This window comes from Macaca mulatta, chromosome 9, assembly GCF_049350105.2.
Source record: "Macaca mulatta isolate MMU2019108-1 chromosome 9, T2T-MMU8v2.0, whole genome shotgun sequence".
NCBI classification, from domain to species: domain Eukaryota; kingdom Metazoa; phylum Chordata; class Mammalia; order Primates; family Cercopithecidae; genus Macaca; species Macaca mulatta.
In genome coordinates, this window is record NC_133414.1 from 1,528,128 (window position 1) to 1,548,155 (window position 20,028).

The window sequence follows — 20,028 nt, forward strand, 5'->3', positions numbered from 1 at the left end:
GGTGGACTCACATAATGGGTCTTGTCTTATCTTATGTTGACATCTGCAATGTTTTGCTTTTAGTATAAGTAATTATTTTTCTTATCATGGTTCTGACATGCTATGTGAAAAACAAAATAATTGTTTTAATTCCTCTGCAAGAGAGATGTTGTTGTTTATTTAACCTGTGAGTTATGACTGGTGTCCCATTAATTTTTTAATGTTAACATTTTATGATAAAAAGTTTAGGAATTATACTTAAACATGAAGGTAACAGGAGCAATTCTGAATACACTAAAATTCAAGTACTGAAATCATCATCATAATAATGATTATGATGATAATGGTAGTAAACACTTTACATAGCACCATGTGCCACAAAATATTAATTACATCTATGCATCCATTTTGTCACACATCTTAATTTGCACTCTTAACGACCCCCCAAGGTAGATACTACCAATCCACTGTACAGATAAGGGAAATGAGGCACCAAAAGCTTTAGTGGCAGCTTCGAATGACAAAACAAAACTCAGATCATCATTGACCATACTGTTACGCTACTCAAAGAGAATGAAATATCTAAATGGAAAAAAACATTCTGCTCTAAAGATACAAACGGTTCATACCAGCTGTAGAATGAAAGGGCACAGTAAAGCAGACAAGGTCATGAGATCACCTGACTGGGTTTGAGTCTCAGCTCCATTTTTACATGTGTCATTTCTGGCAAATTATTTAACCTCTTTGTCTCAGTTTTCTCATTTGTAAAATGGAGCCAAAAACGACATCTATTTCAAAGAGCTGTTACACAGACTTTAAGTAGTTGGAATAGAATCCCAAAGTCCCACTTCAAAGTCCCCCATAATCTGGCCCCAGCCTACCTCTATGATCTCGGCTTCTAAGATACCATTCCCCCAACCTCTTCCATCTCATACCAACGAACGCCAGCACGCTGCCTCACCGTTTCTTTCTCCAGTCTCCTCCCCGCACTTTTCAAGCCTTAAAGTCCTTTGTGAAACCATTCTGTGCTGCTCTAACAGAATACCTGAGATGGGGCAATTTATAAAGAACAGAGATTATCCCAGCACTTAGGGAGGCCAAGGCGGGCAGATCACCTGAGGTCAAAAGTTCGAGACCAGCCTGACCAACATGGAGAAACCCAGTCTCTACTAAAAATACAAAAAATTTGCCAGGTGTGGTGGTGCATGCCTGTAATCCCAGCTACTCAAGAGGTTGAGGCAGGAGAATCGTTTGAACCCAGCGGGGCAGGGGTTGCAGTGAGCAGATATCATGCCATTGCACTCCGGCCTAGGCAACAAGAGCAAAACTCCATCTCAGAAAAAAGAAAAAAGACAAAAAAAAATCCCTTTCCAAAAGGGAGAAATAGGCAAGAAGCAGCAAGAGGTCCCAGGTAAGTTCAAGACCCAACAAGGCAGACAATATTAACTATCAAGCCTCTCTGGAGAATCACCTCCTTTGACTCCAGGTCCTAACCCTCTGGGCACCGTGGAACAGGGTTGAGTCCCCAGGGCCTCAGGCAGCCCCACCCAATGGCTTTGCTGGGCTCAGTCCACCCAGCAGCTGTCAGGGGTTGGAGTCTCCTGCCCACAGCTCTCCCAGGCTGATGCTGTAAGCTGGCAGCTCCACAGTTCAAGGCTCTCAGGCCACTCCCACGACTCTACTAGGCAATGCCCTTGGTGGGGCTTCTCTGCAGCAGGTTCAACTCCGAATTTCTGCTTGTCATTGCCTGAGTACAGGCTCTGCTGCTGTGATGAGTCCCTGCCTGGCCCCAGGCTGTCCACAGCATCCTGTGAAATCCAGGTGGAGGCTGCCCCACAGCTCTATAGCATTCTTCTTGCCTGAAAATCAGCACCATGGATGCCACCAAGGTTTATGACTTGTACCTTCTGGAGCTGCAGCTCAAGCCACCACTGGGCCCACTCGAGCCACAGGTGGGGTAACTGAGGAGCAAGGCACCGGATGTGGGGAGCAGAGATCCAAGGCAGCTCTGGGCAGCAAGCCTGTGGAGGGCCCCCAGTGCTCATCTACCAAGACACTTCGGCCCTCCTAGAGGGCAAATGTGATGGGCCTGTGATGGGGGGACAGTCTTAAAGATATCTGAAGTAGCCTCACCAATACAGCAAGACCCTATCTCTACAAATAAAAACTAAAAGTTAGCTGGGTGTGAGGGCGCGTGTCTGTAGTCCCAGCTACTTGGGAGGCTGAGGCAGGAGGATCACTTGAGCCCAGAAGTTCGAGGCTGCAGTGAGCTATTACTGTTCCACTGCACTCCAGCCTGGGTGACAGAGCAAGACCCTGTCTCTAAAAAACAAACTAAACTAAACAAAACAAACAATTCTGAAAAGCCTTTCAGATGGCTGAAACAGCTGGGTGTTTTAAATTATTTCCTTCTTGTTTATCTTTTTAAACGAAATAACAGTGCCAAATACAAAGTATTTCCTCTTGAGTTTAGACTCCGAAGCCAGATTGCCTGGGTCCAAATCCTGGTTCTACCACTTTTTAGTTCAGTAATCTTGGAGATAAATTACTTAAACGGCTTTGTGCCTCAGTTTCCTCATTTGTAAAATGAGGAAAACAGTAACTAGGGGTAAGACAGGTGTAGGGCTAACAGGAATTAATGAGTAAACTGAAGTGTTAGCAGAGTACACAGTAAGAGCCATGACAATCTGCAGTGATTACCACCATATGTGATACATTCTTTTATACTGGAGACATTCATGGAGCACCTACCTGTCAGGAAGACACTGGGATACATCAATGAACAAAACCAAACCCCAGCTTTGATGGAGCTTGCATTCTAGTCCAGGGAGACAAACATTAAATCTAACAAATACCTAACATTGTTAGAAGGTACTAACTGCTACACGTAAAGGGTCTGAGGCAAGCCAGAAGTGAGGAGATGGATGTGGATAGATAGGACTCGCTGAGAAGGTGAGGCTGAGACTGAGAAAGGTAAGAGAACAAGCCTCAAACACTTCTGGGAAAGGGACATGCCAGGACCAGCTGAGGCAGAGAGCCCTGCGGTAAGGTGATGCTGGAATGGTCAAGGGTCAAGAGCCCACTGGGGCTGGAGCAGTGTGCCAGGGGAGAGCCAGTGGCCAGCAGAGTCAGAAAGGACAGGTGCCAGACTGTGAAGGGCCCTGCCAGGACTCAGGCTGACTGTGATGCTGAGCACAGGAGTGGCAGGTTCTGACTTGGCCTTCTCGAAGGGATCCTCTGGCCACTGTGTTAGAAAGGAAGGGTGGGTTGGGGACACCAGTGAGGAGTGACTACAGCTGCCCAGGTGAGAAGCACGGGCTTCATGAGATGAGAAGTCCAAACAAAGACTGAAGCAGCCTGACCATCTCAGAAACTTTGACACCACTGCGTGATTCAAGTATCTCATACACACAAGTTCCCTAATTTGAAGATACACATTTCTCCTATTTTCGCAATTTCTATAATCACGACACGTCTTCAAATTGCTGCCAAAACTCACAGGGCTGTTTCAGGATCTTGGCAGTGGATTACCTACATGTGTTTATTTTGCAGAAATACACTGAGTTGTACTTTTATGATCTGTGCACATAGCTGTGTGTGTTGTATTCCCATACATATGTAAGGACACCAGGGCCTATGAAGGCAGCCAGCTGCCAGGCAGCAGACTCCGACACATCTGCCGCTTCCTCCCAGGGATTTGACTATTCTCTCAGTACAACTGTTTGCATGGTACTGCCACACAAAGTTGATTTATAAATCTACTATTGAACAAAATGCCTTAATAGCAATTAAACTGAATCCCAAAATGAAAAAGAGTTTGCAAAAAAACTATTTTTCATATTCTAAATGATGCAAATACTAAGCAGTAAAATTACTAATTTTTTTAAAAAGAAATTACAAAATGTTCTAAGTCGAGAGATGTTTTTACTGATCCCAGCGCCTTGAAAGACTACTATTACATCTGTCACACTCCCACAACAAAAGAAGTTTTAGCAGCATGGAACTCATTTACACAAGGATAAAACTAAGAATAGTGAGCCAAATAGGGAATGAAGAAATCCCTCTATTTTTAAATATGCCTTGGAGCTAAAAAGATCAGGGGTATGTGTTATAGAAAGCATTCCTTCTGTCAATGGCCAAAATGCTACAATCAAAATGCTACAATACTATGTCATCAAAAAGAAATATCCTACATTAAAAAGGATCTACTCCGTCTCAGCACGAATATATTCTAAGAGCAAAAGAGGGCATCTGGTCAGAGTATCCTCCATCCTGGGGCAAGTTCTCGGAAGTTAGCAGGAGACCAAGAACCGTGCGTACACTCTGGGGGTAAAAGGATTGTTTTGTCACTAAATCATTCTGAAGTAAAGGCAGCTTTACACTTCCTAACATAGTAACAAACGTATTTCTAAGACAGGAAACTGTACCAACATCCTTAAGGAAAGTTCTGAGGTCTTTTGTTTTTATTTTATTTTCTTAGAGACAGTGTCTTCCTCTGTCACCTATGCTGGAGTGCAGTGATGCAATCACAGCTCACTGCAGCCTTGACCTCCTGGGCTCAAGCAATTCTCCCCCATCAGCCTCCTGAATAGCTCATACAGCAGGCACGCACCACCATGCCTGTTCTTTTTTTCTGTGTAGATATGGGGTCTTGAATTGGGCTCAAGCAATCCTCCCACCCTGGCCTCCCAAAGTGCTAGGATTTATAGGTGTGAGCCACTACACCCAGTCAAGTCTTTTCTTTTTTCTTTTCTTTTTTTGAGACAGAGTTTCGCTCTTGCTGCCCAGGCTGGAGTGCAATGGCGCTATCTCAGCTCACTGCAACCTCTGCCTCCCAGGTTCAAGCGATTCTCCCGTCTCAGCCTCCCGAGTAGCTGGGATTACAAGCATGCGCCACCACACCCGGCTAATTTTTGTATTTTTAGTAGAGACGGAGTTTCATCATATTGGTCAGGCTGGTCTCGAACTCCTGACCTCAGGTGATCTGCCCGCCTAGGCCTCCCAAAGTGCTGGGACTACAGGCGTGAGCCACTGCACCCGGCCCAAGTCTTTTCTTAAAACAGACTGACAAGGTGGCAACAACCTGCCAAAAGCTTTAACCTGCAAGATATCATGCCAAGAGCAGCCATGTGTCATTTATGTATAAATATAGGAGTTGGATATTTTCATAGAAATTCAAGCTTTCTGACTGCGAAGCCTACTCTTATTTAAAATATAAGCCTGCAATAATTAATCGGGATTGCTAATTAATATTCATTCAGAAGCTGTGTCATCAAAAGGCAAAGGTGGTTTTTTTGAAAACTGATAAAGGAAGGGACGAAAGTTTTTTGTTATCACCATCTGTAAAGGAGTTTTAAAAAAAGAAAATTCTGGGATAGGTGCAGTGGCTCATGCCTGTAATCCCAACATCTTGGGAGGCCAAGGTGGGTAGATCACTTGAGGCCAGAGTTTGAGACCAGCCTGGGCAACATGGCAAAACACCATCTCTACGAAAAATACAAAAATTAGCCAAGCATGGTGGCGCATGCTTGTAATTCCAGCTACTCAGGAGGCTGAGGCACAAGAATCACTTGACCCCTGGAGGCGGAGGCTGCAGTGAGCAGAGATCACACCACTGCACTCTAGACAGCTTGAGTAACAGAGTGAGACTGTCTCAAAAATAAATAAATAATCATTTTGATATAGATGATTTGCTGAACTGTACATAGAGTTTAGTATGAGGACGAGTTAGAGTTCCAATTTCACCTTCCCAGTTTCACACTATGATTAGAAGACTTGCTGTGACTTTGCATTTTTCTTTTGAGGAAGTAATTTAACATAAACACTTCTATCTAACATTACTTGTTCCTTAAACATCATCATTCACTCACATTCCTCTCTCAAACCTGCTGTTGATTTATGATAAAACACAACAGGATCATTCCAGCAGAAAATGGTTTCCAGGCTGATGCAGTGTCTCCAGGGAAAAAGCAGCTGCTTGGCTGGTCACACGCAGGAATAAGAACTGGAGTCCCTGAGTGGGCTTCAGGAGGGGCAAAAAGCCGCCGAGAATGATGTTTGCTATAGATGAAGTTTGTGGCCCTAACAGGGAAGGTAAAGACCCTTTAACCAAATGATACTGTTGCTGAATGCAAGTGGTTGTTTTTTCTTCCTCAAGGAGAACCCATCGCAGTGGCCCACTGCCAGTGGTCACTCTTCATCATAAATACCCTCAAAATCCTTTCAATCCCTTCTCGCTATCTATCACCTTACCTTCAAAGTCAAGATCTTAGGAGGAATGTCACCGTTTGAGTTGTGTCTACCACTCCTGTCTCTCACTCACTGCAATCTGGCTTTTGCTCCTATCAGTCCTGGAAAATACTCTTGCTAAGGTCACAACTGACCCCTCGCTTTGTACCTTACTACACTTCACTTGAGTCAGCCTCTCTACCTCTATCTCCACCCCACACTGTCCTCTGGTTTTCCTTCCATCCCTCTGACCACTCCCCGTCCTAGTTTCCTTCACGTTTCTGAAATATTGAGGGACTAGAGAGTTTCATCACTATCCCTGCCTGGAACTCAGGGAAACTTAACGCAAAGTACTGTAATCATAACTATTAGTACAATACACTTCAAATTAGTAGATCCTTATTACATCAAGGTGAGAACATTCAAAATGATCTTGCTTGACTAGGGGCAAGATAAAGAGTGCTTCTTCTAGACTCACCTATGTCTCAGCGCCTCCCACCTCCAGGTGTATGCTCATCTTGTACCTAAGGCTCACACACAATATGATCATGCAACCTTGCATGCTGTGTTAGGGTTCCTTGAAGGCATGTGTATCCCACGCTCATCTGAACAACCTCTCCACAGAAAATTCTTAGCCATCATTATCACTTGCACTCAGTTTTGTTGAATGGATGGACACTCAAATTTTATGCAGGCAGTACTAGTTGCCTGCCTGCCTACCAGACACAACGCATTGAGCTGGCCGCAGAAGGGAACAGAATGCAGAGACACAGAGCATGTTTGTGACTGCCCAACGCTGGGTGAGAAACAGGGCCTAACTATAAGTGGGCCTGGGAGTGGACTGGGGAGTTACTGGGGTAATGTAAAAGTTCTAAGACTACATTACGGTGATGATTGCAGAACTCAGTAAATCTACTAAATATAATTCAACTGCATACTTTAAATGGGTGAATTTTACAGAATGTAAATTACACTTTAATAAAGTTTTGTTTTTTAATGAACACAACACAGTACCAGAAGTTTACAGTTTAGTGGAGAAAACACATGTACACAAATTTGAGTAATTCTGACAATCAAGTAAATCATTATAATATACTGTTCTCATATTAAATAGGGAAACCATATTCTTTTTTTTTTTTTTTTCTGAGACAGAGTCTCGCTCTGTCACCCAGGCTGGAGTGTGGTGGCATGATCTCAGCTCACTGCGACCTCCGCCTCCCAGGTTCAGGCCATTCTCCTGCCTCAGCCTCCCAAATAGCTGGGACCACAGGCGCCTGCCACCACGCCCGGCTAATTTTTTGTATTTTTAGTAGAGACGGGGTTTCACCGTGTTAGCCAAGATGGTCTCGATCTTAGGGAAACCATATCCTTACAGTCTAATAAAGATCACTTTTTTGTATTCTTTGGCTAAACCTGTAAATAGTTACTAACTCAGTAAGTTTTCTGGAGATGGCAGGAAGCTGTATAATAAATGCAACTAAATAGTACCAGTGGATAAATGCAAACCTGCTCCTGAATTATTCAGGTATTTCTTTGGGTATCTCTATTGCAAGTCTCCTCCTACTCAACTTTAATGGAACGGCTAAACTGAAAATAGCCTGGTTCCTCAACCCTGACTGCTAAATGTATTCACGTGCTCATCATAACAACTGGCTGAGCCCTGCCACCTAATCACTAAACCAAAGCAAACTCCTGGTCAACTATGAAGCACGTAACTCTCCACACCTGTAGGTGCACTATGAACAATGCTAATTAGAAAACATTCATAGCAATGCCTGCAATAGGTGGATGTCTGAATATTATGTTGGACTGAAAGTCAACCATGGAGAGAACCGGAACTTGCTGAAACAAACTAACTCCCTTAAAGATTCATACTCAAGGGATATCTAATTTATGTCTTATATAATTTTCTTCTTAGACTACCAAAGGTCTTATGTTTGGATTTAAAATGACTTTAAAATATTATAAAATTCATTTTTAAAAAATCAATGTGCACCAAGCACAGTGGCTCATGCCTGTAATCCCAACACTTTTGGGAGGCTGAGACAGGTGGATCACTTGAGGTCATGAGTTCAAGACCAGCCTGACCAACGTGGTGAAACCCCATCTCTACTAAAAACACAAAATTATCCAGACGTGATGGCACATGCCTGTAATCCCAGCTACGCGGGAGGCTGAGGCAGGAGAATCCCTTGAGCCCGGGAGGCGGAGGTTGCGGTGACTGAGATCACGCTATTGCACTGCAGCCTGGCAACAAGAGGGAAACTGTCACAAAAAAATAATAATAATAAAATAAAATAATTAATGTAAAAACAGAATACACAAATATTTTACATAAAAAATAAATTTATAAAATATAATAATTTGGAAGGTGTCTTTTGTTTTTTTAAAATTCTTCTTTGCTAAAAGCTGGCCGGGTATGGTGGCTCATGCCTGTAATCCTAGCACTTTGGGTGGCCAAGGCGGGAGGATCACTTTGAGTTCAGAAGCTCAAGATTAGCCTGGGCCACACAGTGAGACCTCGTCTCTAACTGAGAAAAAAAAAAACTAGTTTAACAATCCAACTCCTCCTTTAATTCCTACATGAACTGCTTATAATGGGGGAAATAGATGAGATTTATTGTAATTTTTATTTTTTACATAAAAAATTTTTACTTTTTAAATTTTATGCAATGTATAAGATCCTTCCATCAAACTGAATTTCGAGTAGTAGCTCTCTGAAGCACTTTATATATGCATATGCAAATGATGAAAGGCAGAATTTAAAAACCAATGAATTCTACTTCCTTATTCTTTCATTAACCACAGCTAAAACGTGAAACAAATTTTCTGAGTAAAAGCTTACTATTCAATCTGTGTGGTTTAAGGAACATAAGCTACCAAAACGGAAAGCTAATCATATACATACAACAGATTATCAACGACACAATAAAAATTTCGTGATTAATATTTGACAATAAATTCATCTAAATGGTATGCTGTTGTTTGCAGAACTGCACACAAAACAGACACACACAGAAGCTAGTAAGGACATACAGTATTGACAGTTACTATACCCATGGGGTGTGGTGATGAATGGATCCCCGACCACAACTTTTTGAGAAATATCTACATTTTCTAATTTTTGTTACAATAAACATTTTTCTTAGGGAAGTATCTCTGAGCCTTGACTGTGATTAAACAATCTGTGATTAATCTCAAAATCAAATTACCTGACTCAAAGGTGGGATGGAACTTGTCTGAGAAGTGGTTTGAGATATAGGACCGTTCATCTGTAAAGTTGAAAACAAAGACAACATCAGTACAACATTAAAAAAAAAACACCACCACATGTCTTCAAACCACAGTAATAGGGCCAAACTAAACCCACTGAGAAATGCACATTTTACATGACAAATTTGTGAATTCATAAGATATTCAGAAGGTAGGAGGCTTAAAATTTTTAAATTCTGAATGAACATCACAGATAAAGTTCTTTGTAGTTTCATTTGGGAAAACTAAGAAAAGCTACTTTTCTCAAAGCCATTTTGGAACTTTAAATATTACCGCTTGACATAAAATTTTTAAATGAACAAAAGTAGTCAAAAAAATTTATATTAAAATCCTAACTCTTGGCCGGGCGCGGTGGCTCAAGCCTGTAATCCCAGCACTTTGGGAGGCCGAGACGGGTGGATCACGAGGTCAGGAGATCGAGACCATCCTGGCTAACACAGTGAAACCCCGTCTCTACTAAAAAATACAAAAAAACTAGCCGGGCGAGGTGGCGGGCGCCTGTAGTCCCAGCTACTCGGGAGGCTGAGGCAGGAGAATGGCCTGAACCCGGGAGGCGGAGCTTGCAGTGAGCTGAGATCCGGCCACTGCACTCCAGCAAGGGGGACAGAGTGAGACTCCGTCTCAAAAAAAAAAAAAAAAAAAAAAAATCCTAACTCTTTAAGTACATCCTACTATAGTGACTATAATGTTATTAAAGTATTTACAAATCACTACATATCCTCGATTTAAAAAATAAATGGCTTTAAGTATCTAGAGTTATAACAATTTTGTTTTTGTTATCACCTACTACTTATAGTTTACTCTACAAAGCTACCTATACATTTTTCAGACTGATGGGGCTCAGGACTTCCTCCCCCAAAAATACGGCACATTGACATTTGAGGAAACAGCAGAATCAGGCCAAGGAAACTAGAAAGAATTCTCCTTACCCCTTCTCCCTCGAAGCAGGCCATAACACAGCCAACACTCCCCTAAAGACCCTTCCAGAGGGGCCCTGCTTTGTACCAGGAGGAATATCACACAGGGATGTCAAGAAAAACCTGAACACACCAGCCTTGCTAAGTTTCTCCAGTTTATTAGCTCTAAGTCACATCCCTTCTGTCCAATCATGCTTCTCCACACTGTCAACATCTGCATCAGACTCCGTAAAAAAAAAAAAACAGTTTTCCCTATTTCTTGGGTTCTTCCTTTGTGGAGGCTCCTATGTCACATACAACTTATTACTAAATACACGTGTATGCTTTTCTCTTGTTCATCTGTCTTTTGTTACGGGGGTCTCAGCCATGATCCTCAGATGGGTAAGAAACCTGTTCTCCCCTACAAGACTCTAATATCCATATGCAGATCCTAAGATGTGCCAGTGTTCCTGTTGAGAGCCCCTTACTAACCCCAGTAGAGAATCCTTTATCAAAATAGCAATGGACTCCCCACCACCCCATTCGACAGCACCCACCAGATGAGCACTGTCCTTGCCCTCCTGGACTCTCTGCGTCTGCGGTTCAGCCACAACCTTAGCGTCCTGATCAGAAGTCATGGGCTCCACTGGGAGAAGTGTGATGCTAACCTCAGGATGCTGTAAAATGGCAAAGACATTAAACAGGTCATTTGAAGGGCACAGTATGATTATTTAAATAAAATTAAAATCCTTGAGTTTTCCAGCACACACGTTTATCCCTCTGAATTTAAAAAAGTTTAAAGAAGTCTGCCCATATGCATACTTTACTCACCAAGAAGTGAACTTAATTTTTTAAATAAGTAAGTTTCTTCTTCACACCATTCTGGTGAAGATGACCACACCGGGAAACTTGGAAACCCACGTGCTGACACAAATAAACCCATCTGTGCCTGAAAACTCAAGTCTTTTAAAAAAACAGAAAATTGAGGGCTTAATAGCCAAGATACATAAGGAACTTGCACCACTCGATAGCAAAAAATAAATAACCTGATTAGAAAATGGTCAAAGACATGAATAGGAGTTTTTCCCAAGACAACAGAAAAATGGCAATAGAAATACGAAAAAGTGCTCAGCATCACTAATTATTAGGGAGATGCAGAATAAAACCACAATGCTATTTCACCTCACGATGTCAGAATGACTACTACCAGTAAGACAAGAGATAACAGGGCATGGAAGAAACAGAACCTTTGCACACTGTTGGTGGGAATGTAAATTGGTGCAGCCATTATGAAAACAGTATGGAGGTTGCTCAAAAATTTGAAAATAGAACTACCATATGATCCTTTCTGAGTGTTTACCCGAAGGCAATGAAATCACCACCTCATAAGAATATCTGCACCCCCATGGGGATTGCAGCATTATTCACAATAGTCAAGACACAGAAACCACCTCGTTGTCCATCAACGGACAAATGGATATAGAAATCGTGATGTGTGTATATGTCTGTCTATGCTATGGAATGAAATATTGTTCAGCCTTTAAAAAGAAGGAAACTCCATTGTATGCTATAACATGAGTTAATCTGAAGGATATTGGCCAAGTGAAACATGCCAGCACAAAAACACAAATACTGCATGATCTCACTCATATGTGAAAGCTACTATCTTAAAAAGTCAAATACATAGAAACAGAGAATAAAATGGTGACTACTGCCAGGCACGGTGGCTTAAGCCCATAGTCTGGGAGGCCGAGGCAGGCAGATCACCTGAGCTCAGGAGTTCGAGACCTGCCTCACCAACATGGAGAAACTCCGTCTCCACTAAAAATACAAAATCAGCTGGGCGTGGTGGTGCATGCCTGTAATCCCAACCACTCGGGAGGCTGAGGCAGAAGAATCACTGGAAATCAGGAGGCAGGGGTTGCAGTGAGCTGAGACAGTGCCATTGCACTCCAGTCTGGGCAACAAGAGTGAAACTCCGTCTCACAAAAACAAAACAAAAAACAAAACAAAAAATGGTGACTACCAGGGGGCTAGCAAGTAGGGAGGAAATGAAGAGATCCGTGTCATGGGTACCAAGTTACAGATATTTTGGCTGAGTAAGTCTGGAGATCTAATGTACAACACGAGGCCTGCAGCTGTAATACTGTATTGTACACCAGAAACTTGCTGAGAGTATAGTCTAGGTGCTTTTAGCAATACAAAAGAAGGGTAAAATTACATGAAGTAATGGCTATATTAATGGGCTGGACTCTAGTAACCATTTCACTACGTATATCAAAACACCTCATGTACACACAATTAAAAAAAAAAAGGTCAGTTGTGGTGGCTCACACCTATAAATCCCAGCACTTTGGGAGGCCAAGGCAGGTGGATCACCTGAGGCCAGGAGCTCGAGACCAGCCTGGCCAACATGGCGAAACCCCATCTCTACTAAAAATACAAAAATGAGCTGGGCCTGGTGGCCATGCCTGTAGTCCCAGCTACCCGGGAGGCTGAGACACTAAATTGTTTGGATCTGAGAGAGGCAGAGGTTGCAGTGAGCTGAGATGACACCACGGCACTCCAGCCTGGGTGACAGAGCAAGACTGTCTCAAAACACACACACACACCACACACACACACACACACACACACACACACACACACCCCACCACGGCACTCCAGCCTGGGTGACAGAGCAAGATTGTCTCAAAACACACACACACACCACACACACACACACACACACACACACACACACACCCCCCCCACCACGGCACTCCAGCCTGGGTGACAGAGCAAGATTGTCTCAAAACACACACACACAACACACACACACACACACACACACACAGAAAATTACAAAGTTAATAGGACTCCAGAAATAAAAACAGTTGTTGATGAATGCTAAATTTAGATATATTTAAGTGTCCTCACTTAACATCATCAATAGGTTCTTGGAAACTGACTTCAAGTGAAAGGATGTGTAGCAAAATCAATTGTACCACAGGCACAAACAAGCGTTAAGTTCCTACAGCATACTTCCAGTCACAAAAATACCACCAAACTTCTAAATAAAGACCCAAAACTCCTTCTAACATTTTCAAATGGCAATAAATATGAGCCACACACATTTTTAAAAGATTAACAAGAAAGACAATTATGTACCTAATTTCTGGTGAGTCAGAAAGTGACAGTGGTCACAGTGGTGATGTAACCACCACTGGATTTAACCAACCAAGGAATAAATGCTTGCAAAGTGAAAACTGTAAAAATATTATGGCAGGGCGCAGTGGCTCACGCTTGTAATCCCGCACTTTGGGAGGCTAAGGCAAGCAGAATGCTTGAGCCCAAGAGTTGGAGACCAGCATGGGCAACAGGGCGACACCCATCTCAACACAAAATACAACAATTAGCCGGGTGTGGTGGCATGTGCCTGTAGTACCAGCTCCTTGGGAGGCTGGGATAGGAGGACCACCCAAGCCCAGGAGGTGGAGGCTGCAGTAAGCTGAGATGGCACCACTGCACTCCATCCTGGGAGACAGAACAAGATTCTGTCTCAAAAAATAAAAATATAAAAAGAATATTCGTACCACCAAGCAGTTAAAAAACAAACTAATGATGACAAATAAGGCAGGCTCGCTGAGCACTTTATTCGTTGTACATTTATATTATTATAGTAGACTTTATGAATTTTTGTTTCACAATAATTTATATTCATTCATTTCCCAACCTGCTTATTCCAGTTCAGGATGATAGGTGGCCAGAGCCTATCCCAGCAGCTCAAGGAGCAAGGTGGGAACCAGCCCCAACAGGACACTATCCCATGACAGGGCCACTCACACACATACCCACACTCACTCACTCAGACTGGGACCAGGCAGACACGCATATCCACCTAACATGCACACCGTTGGGATGTGGGAGGAAACTAGAATACCCATAAAAAAAAACACATAGACATGCAGAGAACATGCAAACTCCACACAGACAGTAGTCCTGGCTAGGAATTGACTTCTTTCTCATAATGTTGAAATGACACTGAAAAAAATGATGTTTTTTGAAGTGGTTCTTCATGAAGCATTTACTCAATCCAATGTCTAGACACTAAACTTCACATATAACATCTCACTCAATTTTTCCAAACAACGTAAGAAGTAACTGGATCACCACCACTTTGGGAGGCTGAGGCAGGCAGATCACCTGAGGTCAGGAGTTCAAGACCAGCCTAGCCAAACTGGTGAAACCCCATCTCTACTAAAAATTAGCCAGGCGTGGTGGCAGGTGCCTGTAATCCCAGCTACCCAGAAGGCTGAGGCAGGAGAATCACTTGAACCCAGGAGGCAGAGGTTGCAGCGAGCCGAGATCACCCCTAAGCATACTCTAGCCTAAGTGACAGAGTGAAACTCTGTCTCAAAAGGATCAGAAGGGATAACTGTAGCAATCCCGTATCCTGAGGATTCCTAGACATCCCTGACTTCAAGGCATTTCTTTTCACTGCAAGCTACACTGCTTCCCAAACAAGACAAATATTTTTATTTAACCCAGGTATCTTTTTAGATACATCTGAAAACATATATCAGACTGTCAGAAAAAAATACCTTTAAAAGTGTACGTATTTTTGTCTTACTAAGTAGCCATACAGGTTTTTCAAGATATAGTGGAGCTCCCTATTCACCATAATCTGCTTGTGATAAATTCTCAAAAACCTTGTTAATGAAATAATCTGATGATCAAAGGCAATCTCATCCAATTGTGTAAACTGTATCATCAATCACAAAAACATCTAAATGCTATCAAACAGAGCTGGAAATGTAAGCTAGCACAGAAAAAATGTTTGAAATAAATGTTTCACAGAGGTTGCTGTTTTCCAAAATATGGGACGTATGACAATGTTACATTTTAACAGATGTACCTTCATTTTAATGTATATTATCTTCTTTTTATGTCTGTGCAGTACCAACCTCTTTATTAAACCAAGAAAAGAGTGAATCAATTTAAAGAAATATATTAAGTACTAGTATAAATGCTATCAGGACTCAAAACGATCTTGAAAACAAAATGTGAGTAACTAAATTTTAGAAGACACAGATTTCGGGAACATCTGGACTGAGATTCTAGGTCCTTGGCTCTCAGGCCTCAGACGCACTGAAGAATCCTTGGAACACACTGTGATTTTGCAATTTTGTAGTTCAACTTTTTATTGTTATTTTTATTTTTTTTTAACTATGCAGATGATTCTGAAAAACTTGAGCAAATACTTCTAGGTGATGTTGAAGTAACACACAGGGGGAGTAGCTCCCACTCCCTGAGGTGGTTTTCTACAAAAGAACAGATGGATTCCATTGCAAAAGAAACCTATATGTCATTAAACATCCATTCTCACACAACCACGAAATCCAGAAAGTAAAGACGTATTAATAGCTTAGCAATCCAATGGGCAAGTCATGGAAGGTGCTGTAGAGGCTTTTACCAACATTAACTTCCAGATTTTTAAGATTCTTATGATAGCCAAAAGGAAAAATAAAAAACAATTAAAATAACACTTTAATACTTGTATTTTTTTTAGACAATCGGAATTTACATACCTCCTGATGGAAATACCAACAATACCATATATGAAGTGGTCTTGCAAAAAAAAAACAACAACAAAAATCAAAATGTTACCATGACCCTAAATCTTATTACAAACTAACCGCAAATACAAAAGCCAGGGAACCACCAAGGGATTCCAGGCAGTGGGAAGTTTCTGAACAACTGGCTTCTTCAACACAAAAAGGGACGTAAGACACACGCTGGTCAGTCAGACTATGGCTTTACTTGGATAAAGGGAACAAACCAACTACTAAAAAAGAAAAAAGATAATCAGAGAAATAACAGTAACAGGACAACTGAAAATACTAAAAAATGAGTCTATTTTCTTAGATGTGATAATGATGTTGTGGTTATGTTTAACAAAAAGGAAACCCTGTCTTTTAGAGATGTGTATTGAAATATTTACAGGGAAAATAATACAATGTGTTAAATTTCCCTCCAAGTACTATGTGGGGCAGAGACCCAGAGGTTCATCGTTACTCTTCCACCTGAGAGAAGGACGTTCACTATACTACTCTACCTTTGTACATTTGAAATTTTCTATAGTAAAAGGTTAAAAAAGTAACCACGCCACGGTCTCAGCACAACACAGTGATCCTGATTTGAACACTCTGCATCCTATCTATTAAAAAAAGTAAACTTTACACCACCAATGTATCTCTTAATTACTAATCTGATAGTTTTTCAAAAAAGGCTTATAAAGTTTTCCAACAAAAGGGATTACTGATAGTCACCTCATTTAAAGAGTTAATAATGTATCATTTTAATGCTTTTTAAACTTACCTAACGTGTGAATCTAGAATGAGATTTAAAGAATGATACAAGCATTGACAACTGTTTCAATAAATAACAAATTTTTTTGTTACTGGTTCAAGAGAACTAAAATATTTTGAGACTTAAAATATATCAATTATTGCCTGGCATGGCCAAAAAGCAGATCTCTAGATTGTAAAGGGAAAAATTCAAGGGAAGAAAAGCATCCTCCAGCCAAAGCAAAGTATTTCCACGCAACAGACCAAGGAGTTAAAGGCAGGCTCCACACTTGCCAGAGACTTACACCTCTCGCAGGCCTTACTGAATTGGACAGGAGGATTTTATTTAACGTCTCTTTATTTAAAAAGCAGAGAGGATAAGTATGTTCTCCCTTCCTATCTGTGGCCTCTATGCTAGTAACATATTTTTAACCTCATCTGTCAAAGCTACAGTCTAAAAAAGAAGTTTTATCAACTTGTTCAACACTTGGGATAACATAACTCTCTTAATTCAGTTTGTAAAAATTTCTTTTCATATACACCAGAAATGTTTGTTGCATGATTAAACAGTCATTATGGTCTTTCTAGACACACAAGGCAATCTTAAAAATATAACACCATCTCAAATAAACAACTATATGTCAGGTAGGTGACATAATGATTTAGAGAAAAATTATTAATTTTGTTTTGTTTTGTTTTTTTGAGACAGAGTCTCCCTCTGTCGCCCAGGCTGGAGTGCAGTAGTAGGATCTGGACTCACTGCAAGCTCCGCCTCCTGGGTTCACGCCATTCTCCTGCCTCAGCCCCCCGAGTAGCTGGGACTACAGGTGCCAGCCACCACACCCAGCTAATTTTTTGTTTTTGTTTTTGTTTTTTTTTTGAGAGGGAGTCTTGCTCTATCGCCCAGGCTGGAGTGCAGTGGCGCGATCTCGGCTCACTGCAAGCTCCGCCTCCCGGGTTCACGCCATTCTCCTGCCTCAGCCTCCTGAGTAGCTGGGACTACAGGCGCCCACCACTGCGCCCGGCTAATTTTTTGTATTTTTAGTATAGACGGGGTTTCACCGTGGTCTCGATCTCCTGACCTTGTGATCCGCCCGCCTCGGCCTCCCAAAGTGCTGGGATTACAGGCGTGAGCCACCGTGCCTGGCATTTTTTGTATTTTTAGTAGAGACAGGGTTTCACCGTGTTAGCCAGGATGGTCTCGATCTCCTGACCTCGTGATCTGCCCACCTTGGCCTCCCAAAGTTCTGGGATTACAGGCATCAGCCACCACACCCGGCCAAATTATTGTTAATTTAAAGGACAGCTATTTACACACAAAATCCTACAAATTCACCAAGGAAAAAAAAAATTCTTTTTTTTTTTTTTTTTGAGACAGTCTTGCTCTGTCGCCCAGGCTGGAGTGCAATGGCACAATCTCGGCTCACTGAAACCTCTGCTTCCCAAGCTCAAGCAATTCTCGTGCCTCAGCCTCCTGAATAGCTGGGATTACAGGTGTGCAACACCACACCTGGCTTTTTTTTTCCCCCCAGTAGAAACAGGATTTTGTCATGTTGATTAGGCTGGTCTTGAACTCCTGACCTCATGTGATCCACCCACCTTAGCCTCCCAAAGTGCTGGGATTACAGGAGTGAGCCACCGTGCCCGGCCACACCAAGAAATCTTACAATGTACTCAGTAGGCTTGTTTTTTGAGGTAAATGTTGGTATTATTATTTTGAAGCTATTTTATTTTACATATTGTATATATACATGCCTACACATATTCACACTGAACAGGATAAAGTTGATACGAATTTCCTTAATGTTAGGTACACAGATTTTCAACATCAAAGGAGATATGAATACAAAATTAAAGAAGCTAAGTAAACTCCACATGGTCATTTTTTAAAATTGGAAGTGTGACTTTTTAAACTACAGTACAGGCTTCCTCTGCAATACACCACTGTTACCACTGATTTCCTTTTCCTAGTCTGGACTCTGATCTTGGACCTCACGGTGTACGTAGCTGTCCTTCCATGGAGTCTCCTTTAAGCCACCACAGTTCCTCAGTCTTGCCTTATTCATCAACACTTTTCCAGAGTACTAGTTAATTACTTTGTAGAATGTTCCTCAATTTGAGATGAGCCTGGGACATCTTACCATGAAGCAGGAAGCCATGAAGACAACTGGTCCCATCAGGAAGACACAGAGGCCACAGCAAAGTAAGGGAGGGATTCCCAATAGCCATGCATGGGACCACATCAGGGATCAGGAAGAATGAACGGAAAACAAGTCGGCAGCGATCATGAGAGCTATCACCACCACCACACTGCTCGCCTTGGGATTGCAGGACACCCACTCATTATTCCCAAGATCACTAAAGAACAACAATTCTTTCAAGCTGCTGTTCCTGGATGAACTGCATTTCCGAATAAACAAAAAGCTGATCAGAGCAAGAACCACAGTCAATGGGGAGTGAACGACAGGATCAGAAAAATCAAAATATCCCAATACCTAATACAATAATGAAGTCAATAATCATTGATGTCTGCTAAAATTATCAAGTGAAGAACTGATGGGAGGTTTCCAAATGGTTAAGTGAGACACTGAATGAAGCCATTTTTCAGTATCATTAAAACTGGGCCTCTAGGCATTATATTTTTGACGTGATCAAAGGCTACCATCCACAAAGTACTCATGCCAAAAAAGAGCCTTAATCACACCTCTAGATCTTACTCCCAGTTTAAAGGGAATTCTAGGGAAATACATGTTAAATCACAGCAGCACAAAGCCATCATCTAAATCCAAAACGTGGGCAAGAGAGACGACCTCATTTCTATAGCAAATAAAAGACATTTAAAAGGAGAGCTATTTTTATTGCCACAGAATTGAAAAGCCTTAACCAAAATAATCCAATGTGATGTAAGAACTGTGTTTGGATTCTGAGTCAAATAAATTAGGTTTAAAATAACATTTTTGACATAGAAAAACTTGAAGGTTGCCTAGGTAATAAAGACATGATAAAATTACTATTAATTTTATTGAGTTCCAATCACAGTATTGTTATATTTATTATAAAAGATCTTGTTTATAAGAGCTAGAAACTAAAAGACTCATGAATAAAGATATACATCTGGAATTTGCTTTAGAATATGTTTTTTTTTAAGAATATATATTTTTTTTAAGTTTAAGGGGCAAGAAGAAACAAAAACATATGAATGGCGGCAAGCTGATGGTAGCTAAAGCTAGATGACTGGTTAATTGAGGATCACTATAGTATCCTCTTTACTTCTATGTGTTCAAAACTGTCCACAATAGGCCAGGCGCGGTGGCTCACACCTA

The 20,028-nt window shown here is 41.5% G+C and overlaps 1 protein-coding gene across 7 annotated transcripts in view; it reads right to left on the reverse strand.

Moving 5' to 3' along the window:
- The window catches only part of LARP4B (La ribonucleoprotein 4B), a 125,176-nt gene that overhangs the window by 66,657 nt on the left and 38,491 nt on the right, over window positions 1-20,028 (reverse strand). For 6 of the 7 annotated variants that reach the window (XM_077945460.1, XM_077945458.1, XM_077945461.1 and 3 more), the window contains 2 exons: window positions 10,934-11,053; window positions 9,420-9,479 (listed from right to left, as the gene is read on the reverse strand). In XM_077945460.1, the coding sequence (XP_077801586.1) occupies window positions 9,420-9,479; window positions 10,934-11,014 (141 nt within the window). In that variant the 5' untranslated portion in view covers window positions 11,015-11,053. 7 annotated transcript variants of the gene reach the window in all.